At 42.3% G+C, this 14,591-nt stretch overlaps 1 protein-coding gene across 4 annotated transcripts in view; it reads left to right on the top strand.

The window, feature by feature from the left end:
• The window catches only part of AGO2 (argonaute 2, RISC catalytic component), a 58,322-nt gene that overhangs the window by 13,667 nt on the left and 30,064 nt on the right, over positions 1-14,591 (top strand). For 2 of the 4 annotated variants that reach the window (XM_026058512.1, XM_026058511.1), the window contains exons 1-3: positions 4,777-4,837; positions 5,195-5,390; positions 9,498-9,618. In XM_026058512.1, coding sequence (XP_025914297.1) covers positions 4,792-4,837; positions 5,195-5,390; positions 9,498-9,618 — 363 coding nt within the window. In that variant the 5' untranslated portion in view covers positions 4,777-4,791. Of the gene's footprint in view, positions 1-4,776; positions 4,838-5,194; positions 5,391-9,497; positions 9,619-14,591 lie in introns of those variants that run through there. The other 2 variants (XM_026058513.1, XM_026058515.1) reach the window with 2 other exon arrangements.

Here is a 14,591-nt window from a genome sequence, read left to right as displayed (position 1 = left end):
GGGATCAGCAAGCAAGGCACATCAAATCAAGTGCTGCAGGGCTATGTTGAATTAAGATTCCATATACTGGCATGCACAGCTAGGAAATGTTTTGAAGCCTTTCTTCAAGACATCCTTTCCCCGTGGCAGCTATATTCCACATAAATGCAGCAATATCTGAAACCACCCGTCCTGGTGATGCGGCAGATCTGCCCTGTTGTCCGATATTAGGAACTTTACCTGAAAGCGGAGCTTCCAAAGACGACTTCCTTAACGGTAGTTTCATTTAGAGACCGTATTTTTAGAAAAATGGTGTTAGAGATGCTTCCTATCGCCAAACATAGGCAGCGTTAACCCCGTGCTGAAACATTCTTTGAGCTGTGAAAACATCACCTGGTTATTAAACATGCGTTAGGACTTGCTACACAAGGAAACTTATTGATATAATTACACTAGGGTAATTATACTCAGACAATTTCCTGTGTCAACAAGCCCTTAGATGCAACTAGTTTGGCCCCTTTGTATTTAGTAACTGATTAAGCCTCTGACTGCACATTAAAATTGTGTAATTCATGGCTAAAAAACTTCAATGCGCCGAGTTAGCGTTGGCCGGCAGGGCTTCCAGAATACCAAGCAAACCAGCAGCTAAGCTTTAAAAAAATTATCGGGAATTAAAGACCAAAAGAATGAATGTTCTAAGCCTGGGAAACAGCTATAAATCAAACTGTCCTGAAACAATTGCATAAATTTCAGCGTAGGAGCCGAGCCGCACTCATTCAAAAATGGGGCTCGCCGACACCTTTTAGGTACTAGGAGCTTCTGGGCCAGGTGACTCCTTGAGTCACGCTCTTATCTCTGCTCCTGATCCACAATATTACAATGGGGGAGAAGCACGCGTGCGGGCTGCCTTGCGTTTGCAGTTCTGCTTCAAGTTTGCAAAACTCCGTGTTTGCACTAGAGTAGCCTTTCTGCGTCAGTGGATGGTTTCTGTACCGCTTCCTTTTGGCAGCGAGTATTGCCTGAGGTTTACTTTCATTTCAGAAAGTGCCGCGAAACTGTTACTTTGCTACTTTCTGTCTTTCTCCAGATTTCTTTTTTTGTTGTTGTTGTTGTTGTAGAAATTGCCATTCTTAAGACTGATAACTCTGAACATCTGGTCTGTGTAAATTGGATGAATTATGATGGGAAGTCTGTTTTTCATCATAAAAATAAGCCTGAAGGCCACGTAGTGGCACCTCATTGTTCAGTATCCAGCTTAACTTACTTCAAGCCCTAAAATAAGATTTCTGCGTTTTCTTCGTTGTCTCAGTCATTATATCAWGGCTGAAACTTTCTCTTTATTTGTGTCATCAGGGAGCAAAAAGTGAGGCGCTTCACATATGTATCACACCGATGCTCTAGTTTACTAGTCTTTCACCTTTCTTCTAACTCGTTCTTCCCTTGACAGCACTTTAGAAATAAAATCCAGGTGTGCACGTAGATCGCAGAACACTCTGAAATACTGGCTCTGGAAGCCTGATCCGTGCTCTCGAAGGAGTCTCCGGAAAACATTGCATTTTATTGATTAAGGCTAAGGTTTCTGCTTCAACAGAAATGAGTAATAAGGCTGTGTCCTCTCTAGACCTGTCTGCCGTGCTGTCATCCGTCAGAGGAGATACCCTTCGGCTGCCCTGACTTTACTGAAGTCAGTGTTTCGTGACTTTGGAAACTCCGCAAGTAGTTGCTGCCATGCATTTTACATGAGAGCGCTTGATGTTAAATTCTTAATTTGAGGCGGTAGTCCAGAAGGTGAACTCAGATCAACAGCTGTGATCTGAAGTTAAATTCGCATCCCTTGGTCCCGTAGCTGACGCGTGCACATGAGTTTTATGTGGCGAAAATATAGGTTAGCTTCTTTATCAGGTCAGTACGGCTGTTCAGTAAACAGGCCTTATCTCATTCAAGCAACACCCTGCCCTAAATAAGTTTCTGTCTAGTGAGCTGAGCCAGAAATAGCTTCCTTTTTTACTGGATCATAAAAACATGTCGTTTCAAAGAAGTGTTTAAAATTGAAATACACAGTGGGAGTAGTTTTACTTTCTGAACAGCTCGGTTCTGTCCTTCTCCATCTTACGCGTGTGTTACAAAACCGTGCGACCACGTCGTTTCCCCAGGAGCCTTTGCTGCTCTCTGGTTTTGGTTTTATTTTCGTAACTGAATGTATGCGCTCGCTTCTGTCGCTAAAGCGCCCGTGGAAGACTGTTGCAGTGGTTTTGAGCAACAGGCGGCTGGTTTTGATCCTCGAACACTTGCCTCTTCCTTACGCTCCTGGGAAGTACCAAACGGTCCCGTTTTCATCGGAAGATGTAACTTAACAATACCTGCTCTCCAAAATGCCTTGATTTTGCCACGTGTGTAGCTTGTGGGGAGTTTTCCCCTGCTATTCTGAGCACATTTGGTCTAGAGTAATTCTAATTTTAATGAGTCTTTGCACTTCCACATCCTACAAGTGTGTAATTAAACCGGTCATAGCGGTAAGGCAATACCTAACCCAGCTAGAATACAGAATGTGGTTAACGAGAAGCGGAAATGTTTAAAAACCAATGCCAGGAGCCTGGACAGAAAACGGGTGGTACTATGGCAATCGTATGGAATGAACACACAAAAAAAATCACGGGATAACGTTAATGATTGAGCGCCATGGCTAGTGGGAGTGTTGCGTTACAGAAGGAAGGGCATAGAAATAAATGCGTTAATGCAGTGATGAACTGTAAAGAAACAAGCAATAGAACGGAGGAAACAGTCGGTGGGTGTCAACGTTTCTTTGGGAAGAAATGGTGATTGAGATGGTTAGAGCAGAGCTGAACGCCTGCTGCACATTCCCAGGGTCTGATGTGGATATGGATAATAGAAACCTTTGTAACGTTATAGGTATAAGTATTCCTGGGAATGGTTTCTGTGGTACTTTCCAGCTGCAGAATAAAAGCTATAAATAAATCCGTTAGTTATCATATCCGTAACAGCTGGCTCCTTCCGGTTAAAGATACAGATACTTTTGAAATTTGTAATACCAAGCAAGGGGAGAGAGGGGTTGCAGAGGCTGAGTTAACCACCCTAAGAAAAACACTTGAAAGAGGCAGAGATCCTACAAGGATTAGGAAAGAAATGACAGGTCGGTGAAGAAATCTGTCTCAGAAGTGCAGGAATAAAAGGGAAATGACCACAGGCTGAGAAGAATTAGTCAGCAAAGTATTTTGACTTTCTTCAGGTGTGTAAATATAAAAGGAGAGGYGGAGGGGCTGCTTGCAGCGAGGGCTGGCTTTGAGACAACAGATTCGGTAGCTGTCGTGTGGAAACGAAGCACATACTTCATTTCTCACTAGAGGTGATGACATTGCAAAGGCAAGATGATGCACAGAAAGAATAATATTTTAATGAGCCTTGCTGCGTTTGCACTGAAGGCAAAACGGAAGGAGTCGGCATCCTTAAATTAGGGAGACTGAATAGTGTTTTATCACAGAATCCTGAAGTTTCAGGTAATGAAAATGCAAGTCTTCAGTCACAAGCATGTTTAACAAATCTATCAAGTTGGTGTTCGAGAATCACAAATTTCAATGCCTGTATTTATGAAGGGGAGGAAGAAAAGCACATTGAATGTCTGTACGTCAAAGGGGTGTATAGCTGGGCCTATATTTGGAAGAGAAGACCTGGAACAAGCTTCCCAAACATTAGCCAAGAAATCACAACCAAGGAATTGTTTATCTTATTAAAAAGCCTGTGCAAAAAGCTCTATTGCATTCCTAATGTCAAACCGAGCTATCTGAATTTTGATAAAGTATCTGATAACTGGGAAATTGTTACTGAAAGTCATTACATGTTTTATTAGTTCTTATATATGATAAGATCGTATAGCCAGGAGTTAATAGAGTTACCTTCTGGTAAATGAGAAGATGGTCAGTCATAAACAACCGGGATGGACACGTGCTTCCCGACTGCTCACCGGGCGGCTGAGAACTGCCCTTGTAAGGCAGTGGTAAAATAGGCAAATGMAGTTTTGGGTTCGTTCCTGGGGCATTTCCAATGGCGAGAGGAACGCTTTCGAGCAATAACGAGACCTTAAGTCCCTCTTGGTGAGGAAARGTGACCTGAAAATGTTACTGCAACAGCGAGAAGAAGGATGAAGCCTGTTTTAGGAGAGGAGACTATTAGAAGATGTACAGTCTAGCAACCGGAGTTAAATGGGAATTTGATTTGAATCTAAGCATAGATTAAGAAATACTTCATCTAAAAACTAGTGAGTATAACCTGACCATGAAAAAATTTAGGTTGAAGAGCAGAAGGATGTTTCTGAACATTAGAGCTGTGTTTCCCTGCCAGTGTTTTTTGTCCTGCACCACATGAGAAATCTGTCCGGAAAACCTGGGTACTGATGTTTTGTGAGTTTTCAGCATGCGAGTTGCTACCTTACCTGCTTTTCAGTGGATTTTTAATGGAATTTCATAGATTGAAACAACCACAAGCRACTATCACACTCCTGTTTCATATTGGAGGATCTGTATCAGCCAGCTACCGTTTGAGCTCAATAATACAGTACAGCAGTAGTAAACCATTAATTCTGTATGCTTTCTATTCAAAGGAAATAGTAGCAGGCAGGAACGATTGCTGTGTTGTATTCCCATCTCTTGCAGGCTGCACAGAGAGCAGAATACATCTAGCTGGAACGTGTGCGCAGTATTTGSTTTACATTTGCATACATACAGCTCATTCAAATGCCATCCCAGAGGTGTTTTAAGTGGTAGGAACTCCATTTTATAGATGTTTGCTCATCTTAACATGGCTTTGGCGTCTGTTTTGAAACCAAGATTCTTCCTTGTAATGCGTAAGTTCTCACTTTTCCAGCAGTGCCTGCTTAGCTTCTCAAATTCCCATCCAACTTACTTGTGGTACAGGAAAATGCAACTGATTTTAAGGTTTTGTTTAGTCATAAGGGCTAGGAGGTATAGTAACTAATCAGCCGGCGTGGGAAGAGCAGATTCAAACTTGCAGACTCCTGATACTGGTTTTTTTTTTTTTTCCAGTTTTAAGATTGTTAAAAAAATTTACAAGTTTAAATGTGCTATACTTCACTGGTAAAGTTTGGCTGTCGATTTAATATAGTATTGTATAGTATATATTGTATAGTATATATACAGTATAGTAAAATAGTATTGCTAACGTGTGCTTTTTCTTTTTTCAGTGCTTGCCCCCCCTCCACCGTTGCCACCGCCAATACAGGGATATGCCTTCAAACCCCCCCCTCGACCGGATTTTGGTACTTCTGGGAGAACAATCAAACTGCAGGCCAACTTCTTTGAAATGGACATTCCTAAAATAGATATCTACCATTATGAATTGGATATAAAGCCAGAAAAATGCCCTAGAAGAGTTAACAGGTAATAGCGTGCATTGCTTTTCCTCAGTTTGTTTCTGTTCTTGTTTTCATTTGAAAATGCTGGAGCCACGTGCCGGTTTTCCTTGACAGCTCTGGAGGATGCGTCCGTCTTTATTTATTGTTTTTACTGATAGTTTCCAGCTCTGCATATCCATCAGCAGCCATTATTTCTTATACTTTCATTTCTCCAAGTCATTCGGTACCAAGTGAGATTCTTTAAGACTTTTGTGCTGATGGTCCTTTATTTTGAATGAAGTTCTTAGGATCTTAAAAAGCTGCTCATCAAAGCTACTGGGGACATCGGTATAAACTGTATTAACTCTAGTGGAGTTAGCTCAGTATGTGCCAACTTGATAAAGATGATTCTTAATAGTGCTTGGTTAAATATTGGAGCCGTTCAGCTGTGTTACCAGCTTGTTTTCCTGTCTTCCCCTACTGACAAGGGGAGGTAAACCCGTGTGTTGGTACTGCTGCGAGAAGATCTTGAAGGAGCTAAATTAGGTAAGAAATTATCCTTCATCGTCAGGCTCTATATAAGGGAACGCTGTGCTCCTGAAACAGATAGCAAGGTGAAAACATGGATCAGCTGGCTAAGAAAGCAAGCAATTAGGTCCTGTATTTTGCATATGTGCCCTATTAGTCACAGTGTGGCAACCTCATTGACTTGAGTGGTGCTGCCAAAAGTGAAACCGAGAACGAGGCTTGGCACTAACTAGAAACCGCAAGTGTCTTCATCAGGCCTACCTACGTCTTGACTATAGAGGACTGGAATGGACTGTTTATATATCGAAGAGCTAAAACTTTCCTTTTTGAAAAGAGGTCGCGATGGGCAGACTGTGTAGTCATACACAAACTATGGAGTCCAAACCCCCCCCCGAAAGCCAAAGCTTTCCTAAGATGAACTAATAAACTGGACTACGTTATTCGTTATACTGGAAAGTCTATGGATGATACCGTAAAGCTGCTAATTATGTATTACACTTTGCTGTTTTCCTCTATTACAAATTTAATTTTTAAGCTAGTTTAAAATTGGACTTAATTTCGAAAGCAAACACCGTTGTAAGTACTTTAAGCCAGATTCTCTTCCTGCCCAAGTGCGACGCCGTTGAGTTCCCTGGATTTCACTCAGCACCTCGGAGCRCTGAAACTCATTTTTATCAGTCCCTTTTTTCGTAGCGGGAGCCATGACGGCTTTGCTTTCCTTAGCTTGTCTCCCTCCCTCCTGCTCCAGCCCCAACAGCTCGCGTGCTCGTGCCTGTTGCGGATTGCCGTACCTCCGGAGCTCCGCCAGAAGCTGCAGTRCCGCGCAGCTTTTGTGCGGTGTGTGTTTGTTGTACGTGGTCACCTCTTTCGTGGCGCAGTGTTTTTGTGCTTGCCTCTCTCCCATCCCTGCGTTTACCAGTGGGGACTATGCTGACCCTGTTCGGTACAGRCTTGGCTGAAGGCAAAGGTAGAGAGCGTAATTATTAAATAATAAAATAGCTTTTCTGACTGAAAAGGCAGATTGTATTCCGCAACAAGCTGTTTTTCAGTGACAGCTTCTGACCTGTTCTGCTTTGTCTGGTTAGTCACTCCTGTTGTGGTAATAGGAGCAGGTATAAACCCACCTGGATTAAATACCTTTTGCGGTAAATGAGGATGCTGTGAATGCATTCCGGAATACTACAGCGTGTGTTTCTCAGTGCGGCGTGGGGAGAATACAAATTGGATTCACCTCATGAAGTTTGTTTTATTTCTTCGTTGAGTGCTTATTCCTGCTTGCGTTATGCTGTGGATGTACGTGCGTTCCAGTCACCTGCCTACGCCTGGGGTTTTGCTAGCCATGACATTTGAGTCCTACATAAATGCATATGTTTGTGTGTGTACATATACATATATACACACACACACACACACACACATATAGGATTATGCAGGATGTGCCAAATGAATACAGTCCTGCTCATCTTTTCATGTGTCACAGCAAGTCCAGGTCTAACGTGGTAGTTTGATAGTCAGCGTGGGTGATGCCCAGATCTCTTCTGACCTAACAGCCCCGTTCTTGGCAGCTATCAGAGTTTTATTTAACTTGGGCCTTCTTTAAGAAATTGTTCCTCAAATGATGTCTGTAAGTAGCAGTATAAGACTTAAATCATAGTATAGTACATTATCAGTGTGTGAAAAAACTAACCTTGTTAATAGTGGTGTCTGTTGATGCCCCAGAGCACTAGTACGGCTCAATAGTCTACCAGAATGGGAGGCTCAAGGGCATAAGCATTTGAAGGAAGAAAGGTCCTTTGCTCTATGGGCAGTTCGTGGAGACGTTGTCTGTGCGCTCCCCTGCCTCCCTTCCCTCCTCTTTCAGAATCATGTGTCTTGATCCATTTGGATCCAAAGTAAAGCAAGAACCAGCATGATGTTTGGTTTGGCACCATGGATGTCCTCGGTTTAATTCATGAGGGCAGCTAGGACTCCTCAAAGGATCAAAATGTGCTCTGCTGGCAGTCAGTAGTCTCGGGTTCTTGGGGTGTATGCGTAATCTCACCAGAAAAGTGGTCCCAAAGGGCTGAAGTTAGAGCATTGGGAAATACCCTTCCTTTCAACTTCAAAGAGGGAAAAGAATTCACTTTTCATTAAGTTCCACCCACAGCTGAGAAACACCATTGCTAAGTACGGTTTGAAGCTTGAAAACCTTAATTAAAACGAAGTGCTCATATTTATACCAGACAGTTTACAATCAGAATGATTTACCTGCTAAGATAATGGGTTTTCCATTGCTCAAAATCTCTAACATAAGGTCAAAAATATCTCCCTCCTTCCACTCTCCAAATTATGTACTTGTTCAGTGAGACGTTGCAGACCTGAAGCAGAAATTATTGGACCAAGTTTTATTTATCCTTTCTCAGAGGGCAGACGAATTTCTTTCAATGGACCCATCCTGTCTTAAAGCCTTGGGACATAGCAAAGAAACTGTCAATTAAGACAGTCTTCGTTCTTTACAGTGTGTGATTCAGAGTTTCGCCTCAGATTTTTGCAGCTGCACACGTCGCTGTAATATCTAACTGTATGCTAGATTAGATACTTTTTCAAGTAAAGGAGTATAGGGTAGTGGTTTCCCAGCCCCTGCAAGCTAGTTGACARCAGTACTGAAGAAATAGCTTGCTGTGGCTTTCCTTTCCTCGTCTGTTTAAATTTTGAACACCCTTTTGCCCCAAGCCATGTCTTTAGGATCTTCTAGGCAATGAGTTGCAGACCGCTGACGTATTTCAAATCAGTGGTCTGCAACTCACTGCCTGGAAGATGTATTTCAGATTTTGCAAATGTGTGCTACAGATAGCCTGAAGGATGTCTGGGGTGTTTGAACCAAAGACCTTCGGCGTCAAAGGATATTGTTATTCCAGTTGGCCRCTAATTTGCTAGTGACCTGCTTTGCCGGGTCGGCTTGTAAGTAAACATTGCGGTTTGACAAGAACCTTGTGAATGGTTACATCAGGCTGAAACRGAACCTGATTCCAGCCATGCTTAAATTAATACGTGTTTTTAGTATGCGTGGGACCTGGTGAATGCTGGTGTTTTAGCTATGGGAAAAGATTAGGCTTAAAAGTAATCCTTCTGAATGTGATGCAGAAAAGCTTGCGTATCACTGTCATCAGGGGAACGTTGTGCTGGTGAAACATGGTGAGGGAAACCTTGATAGTGTTTCTTTAAAAGGTTCTCAGTCCTCTGATCTTTTGGTCCATGCTCCTCTGGTGACATGCAAAAAGGACCGGAGGACAGGGGAGCAGAAGCCTCAGGAGAATACCACGCAGCTCTAGTTTTGGGGATGAGATAGCAAGGATTGTTCACGTGCTGGTTCAAGTGTATCATGGAAAAGGTGAAGAAAAGTTTCAGTCTGAAAAAGCCAAAAACAGCTGCTTTAAGAAACCAGTTCAGTCTGTGAAAAGGTTGGGTTAAATCAGATCAGTCAAACAAATCTTGCCTCTAATGCCCAACAGTAGACAATCCTTTAATTTTCCATCTAATATTTTGGGGGGGTTATGCCTATACTCATAAATGTTAGCGATAGTATTCATTTGCTACTTAACATCAAAACCAAATCATTGATTTAACATTCTTTTTGTATTTCCAGAGAAATAGTGGAGCATATGGTTCAGCACTTTAAAACACAGATTTTTGGGGACCGCAAACCAGTGTTTGATGGAAGAAAAAATCTTTATACAGCTATGCCGCTTCCCATCGGGAGAGATAAAGTAAGTTTTAAAACAGRAGTTTCTACTTGGACATTTTAATGTAATATTTGCAGAGCCTTTCCAGCAACTGACAACAACCGATTGTATATTTTTGGCGTAAATGTGTTCCTCTGCTGATCTACGGTATCACCTTACTCAGGGGGTGGTTTGACAAGACAGGCTGAGCAGACGTATGAGCTTGTTGCCATCAAAAGGGTCGCTCCCCTTTCCRTATCCCTTCTTTCCTCTGTCTCTTTCTCCCCACTCGCATAGTTTTCAGCTGGTTTGGTGAGCTGGATCAGTTGCCCAAGGAGGCATGGAGATGAACTCCATACTGGTGCTAGGGGAAAGGTGAAAACATGATTGGGTTTGGGAGAGGAAGCACCCCTCTTGGCAGCAGCAAGCTGTTGTATCAGCTCGTTAATCTTGTCAAAACCTACTGTAAGCTGATTCTCACTATCYGCTAGTTGGAAGAAACTCCTCCAGCGCTCGGTTGGCAGAATGGCACGTGCATCTCTTCCCTAATCGTTTGCAACRGGAGAGCCAAATTAGTTTAAACTGCTTAGGTTAAGACTGCTAGCTTAGCACTGGAGCAGCTGAGGAGCACTCACATGTTCTGCTTTGCTCTCTTCTGGGGGCACCGACATCTTCAGGCACTCCAGTTGTAGTTTTAAAACACATGTCTGTACCCATAGATGACTCATTAAGCAGAAAGTACTGTGTTAGAACATGCTAACGCACAAAACCTATAGAATAATTAGTTCTACGCTTCTGTGGTCTAATATCACGTTGAATTTTCTGTGGTCTTTTTATTTAGATGAGAAACACTTCAGGTTACAGGTCATTCTCATTATTCATTTGTATTACAGTAGTTCCCAGAGGCCATTTTACCCTTCTGCTGTGGGTGCGAGGCAAGGCACGTACAATTACCGTGAAAGTGTCCTGCCCCGTAGAAATTGGTTACAGCCAGAGTAGACAACAGAAATAAAATGTAAGAGGAAAGAGAAATACAAAGAAATGTGGAAACTTGCTATGTGATGAAGTTGGAAATAGAGCTTAGGTCTTCTGAAATGCAGTGACAGTGTGTTGTGAACTAGATCACAGTGTTCTTCTCCATCTCATACGCTTGACGTTGTTAATACTTCTACCTTCGTCTAGCTCTTACTCTGATATATGTAATGTATAACTCTTGATTTCCCCCAAAATGTTCTCTGGTTTTGAGTGAGTGTAGAGCAGTAAAGGCCAGTCTCTGCTCCAGTCTGAATTAGTTTTCAACTTATGAACTCGTGTCTAGGAAAACTCAAAGCATTTAAGATTATCGGAGAGCAAAAATTTTTTCACTTTTGCTCTTTTAGTTTACTAATATATAGTATCCCAGTTCCTACAGATTTGACGGGCAAGATTCTGAGGTATTTACCATAGCTGGAATGATGTGTGTTGAGTGTGGGGGGGGGGTCTAACCAAGTCATCCTGACACACGTCAAATCAGTTTATAGCCGTAATATTGTCCGTGTTGTGTATGAGTGACTAAATGAAAAACTATGGAGAATAAACAAACTTTGATCAGATTAATTCCTGATCTAATGAGACTTCAGAAGATGGAAGCTGGCCCTACTTTGATCGAGGGTTGGAGCAGGTAACCTCCAACCTATGTAATTCCATATGGTCTGTAGCTGAGTAACTGCTTGCTGAATAGGCCTCTACCCTTGATGTTTTGAGTTTTGAAGTCCATGGTAAAAATGAAGTGTAGTGACAGTGTGTCATCAGGAAAGAAGTGGGTATTTTGCCAGTAAATTTGCCATTCACATGACTTTCTTCTTGGCCATGTCAGGAGTCGAGAGTTTTATCTGTCGCTTTTTGTAAAACCTGAAAGGAGCTGCCCAAACAGGACGTAGTAGGTAGTTTTCTCAAAATTTCCAGCCCGTCTTTCCCAGGGTATACACTGAGAAGCTGACTCCAAATTAGTGCGTATTACTTCTAGTCAAAGTACGGAAAATGCTTTAAAATGAGAAGTAAAGTTAAGGTGGTTGTACTGGAAACGCCTTTGAAGGCTCAGTTCCTCTGTGCGCATGAAGATAAATGTTGTAACCTCCTCTTAGAAAAAGGTTAACTTGAATAATTTTGTTAATCGCTCTGAGTGCGACAGAATTACGAAGCGTGAGCGATGATAATTTGCAAAGGGCTGGTGGTGTGGATCTCACTGGGGAGCCCGTTTTGCGTGGAGGTTAGCACAAGACGGCTTCAGGAGCGTCGTCTACGTAACTGGCTCGCATTTAGGCTCACTTGAATAAACTCTCATTTTTTTCCCCCTCCCCTTCTCCCATCAGCTATAGGACTTTCCTCCAGGGCAATTAGACGAGTGGGGTGTTTTTTTAATTGTTCTGTGTATAGAATCCTGTTGGAAAGATTAACACGTAAATGATTAATACGTGGTGCTAAATCTAAACGAGAGCAGAGCCTGACTGAGCTGCAGCGCCTGTCGATAGTGGAAGAACTGATCCTGCGCAGAATGCTGATACCCAAATTGCTGGCATCTTCCTCCTGTTGCTCTTGCCCTTACGTACTCTGTCCTCATCTCTGGTCAGCGGTGGTGGCTCTGGGTTTTTTTTTGTCCTTGATGACAACCCTGCTTCTTTTATAACTTTTTCTCTTACATAAACTCTTTTCATCTTTTCTTCTCGGCCTTTGTGATTATCCTACCTACTTATATGTTCTTTCCTTTGTTTCTTTAGAGCTTTCAGAGGAAATATGAAATACGTAAATATTAACAGAATATCTCCTTAGTTTTCACTCTTACACACTCGGGAAAAAGCAATGTATAGGACACTGTCAAATTATAAAGACGTTAATAGTCTCTTTGCTTGTAGCTTCTAAGAGCAAGCCTAGTTCGCCTTTACCTGTGGCTTTTAACGAACCTGCTGCATTACTTCTCTATTTGCCTGAACTGCGCTTCTAAAATTAAAAGCTAGAACTAAATTTTAACTTCATTTGGAATGTTTTCCTACCTAGCAAGATTCAAGAACAACTAATACATCTTAAACAGTCTTTAATTTAAAAGATGCACRTAACTAATTAAAAGCGCTTTACGTGAATTTGATGCTGAAAGACTGAGCAGGAGGCTGGCACAGAAATATTACTTCTGGTCCCTTTTGGAAGGGAAGCCGAGGCCCAAGGGCAGCCGGTTAATCCAGGATACGGCCCCAGCCATCTTACTTAACCTTCCTCTTCTTGACTTTGTCCGTCTGAAACACGGAGATAGTACCGGGGGCCGCGTGCGCGGTAGAAGTAGGCACCTTTCCTGACTCGTGACCCGGAGGGCTTCCAGAGCAGCGCACGGGAGGTGAGGCCTCGAGTATTTGGTTGGAAACTGCGCCTCTGCTCTCCTCTGAAGCCGTGGAAAGGAGAAAGCTCGCGGGCTGCTGGGCAAGAACGCTCTGAAAACACGCTGAAAACGTGACTGAAGAGTCACGAAGCGAGGCATGGGTTTTACAGAGAGGGGACTGGAGTACCGAAATCCCCAGGGCCGCGTGGCCGGGCTTCGAGAGAGCTGGGAACAGAGTGCGGAAGCTCCGTATATCGAGCGCCAGTTTTAATTACTGATGTACGCGGACTCCTACGAGTCAGGCAGACCTACAGGAGCTGTTCTTTCTAAGAACAACRTTCAGATTTTGCCCCGGCTTAGTGACTTTTTGCATGGCTATACGGTAACATCCCTTTTGCTTAGTTCCTTACCTGCAAAATTGCATTAACTGCGTTGCAGSTTAGTAATTGCTGCAGCAGGAATAGGTTAGTGACCGAGACTGAACACTTTCCTTTGGGACAGGTTGTTCCTGGTGCAACTGTAGGAAGTCAAAGATTAAATTTAGCCTTGCTATTTATTCCTAATAGTAAAGTAAAACGGGAAAGCTTCCCATTTAAAACTGCTTTTCTTTTTTTCATATTTTGCTCACTCTATCAAACTTAAATGTGCCCTTAAAAATGTAGAGCGGGATAAAGCACGAATGATCGCCAGATTTAAATTCTGATTTGCAGCACTTAAAAGTCTAGGTAATCTTCTTATGAATGTGGATTATGGAATCATTTTTGGTCCTAATGTATTATTATGATTTCTTTAATGGACTCAGTAAAACTTAAACGCTTAAAAAGCACGTCATTCACGTGAGATATTAGAGGATGAAAACCCGGGAAGCTGGTTTTAAGCCTTATGTACTTCAAYGGTGACACTAATTCAGTTATTTTGAAGTGGTTTTAGACTCAGCAGTAATATCTATTTGGTCCAAATATGCCAGTGTAAATTCAGTTACAGCTATGCTAAATGTAATAGGTATTTGTCTCCTGTCTTAATCTGATAGTTTACTGATAAATTTATCTAAGATAGCTGAGTACGTGCATGTGTTACAACAGAGCATATTTTTGCTGCTGAAAAGGGTAAAGTGCTTTCGAATTCTGGCATACCTACTTTTAAAATTAAAGAATCTGGGAGCGGGTTGGACACAGGTTTGCACTCAGGCAACTGGAATACAAATTCTTCAATCCCGTGTCTTTTATTTCCGCCAGGGATACACAGTTACTGCAACACAAGTAGTTCAGTTCTTTATCTGTTTCCATTCCATCATGGGTAAGGAGCTTTGGAAATTGAAACCTGGAGGGAAGGGGAAAAAAAAAAAAAAGACAAAAAAGTCTTTGTTTAGATTCATGGTACCAAAGTCATTAATAATCAGCCAAGTTCTGTGTTCAGCAGTGTCAGGAGTAATAAAAATGGTGTTTGGCAGCAGGAGAGAAGTGTAAAAAAATATGTAATTCAGGTGCGACAAATATTTTCCATCCTCTAAGTGACATGTAGGTTGAAGACCTTTTGACGGCATAGCAGAAAAAGACTTCATAAAAAGCTTCCAAGCTGTGTCAGCTGAAAACCTATACCTGCCTTTGCATCGCTCTCCGGTAGGATTAACATTCGGGGCCAGATTCAAACCAGTGACCCAGCAGTTACCGAC

The sequence above is a fragment of the Apteryx rowi genome, unplaced genomic scaffold (assembly GCF_003343035.1).
Source record: "Apteryx rowi isolate R43461 unplaced genomic scaffold, aptRow1 scaffold_148, whole genome shotgun sequence".
NCBI classification, from domain to species: Eukaryota; Metazoa; Chordata; class Aves; order Apterygiformes; family Apterygidae; genus Apteryx; species Apteryx rowi.
The sequence above is the reverse complement of the archived record's forward strand: the minus strand, read 5'-3'. Positions and strand labels throughout refer to the sequence as shown.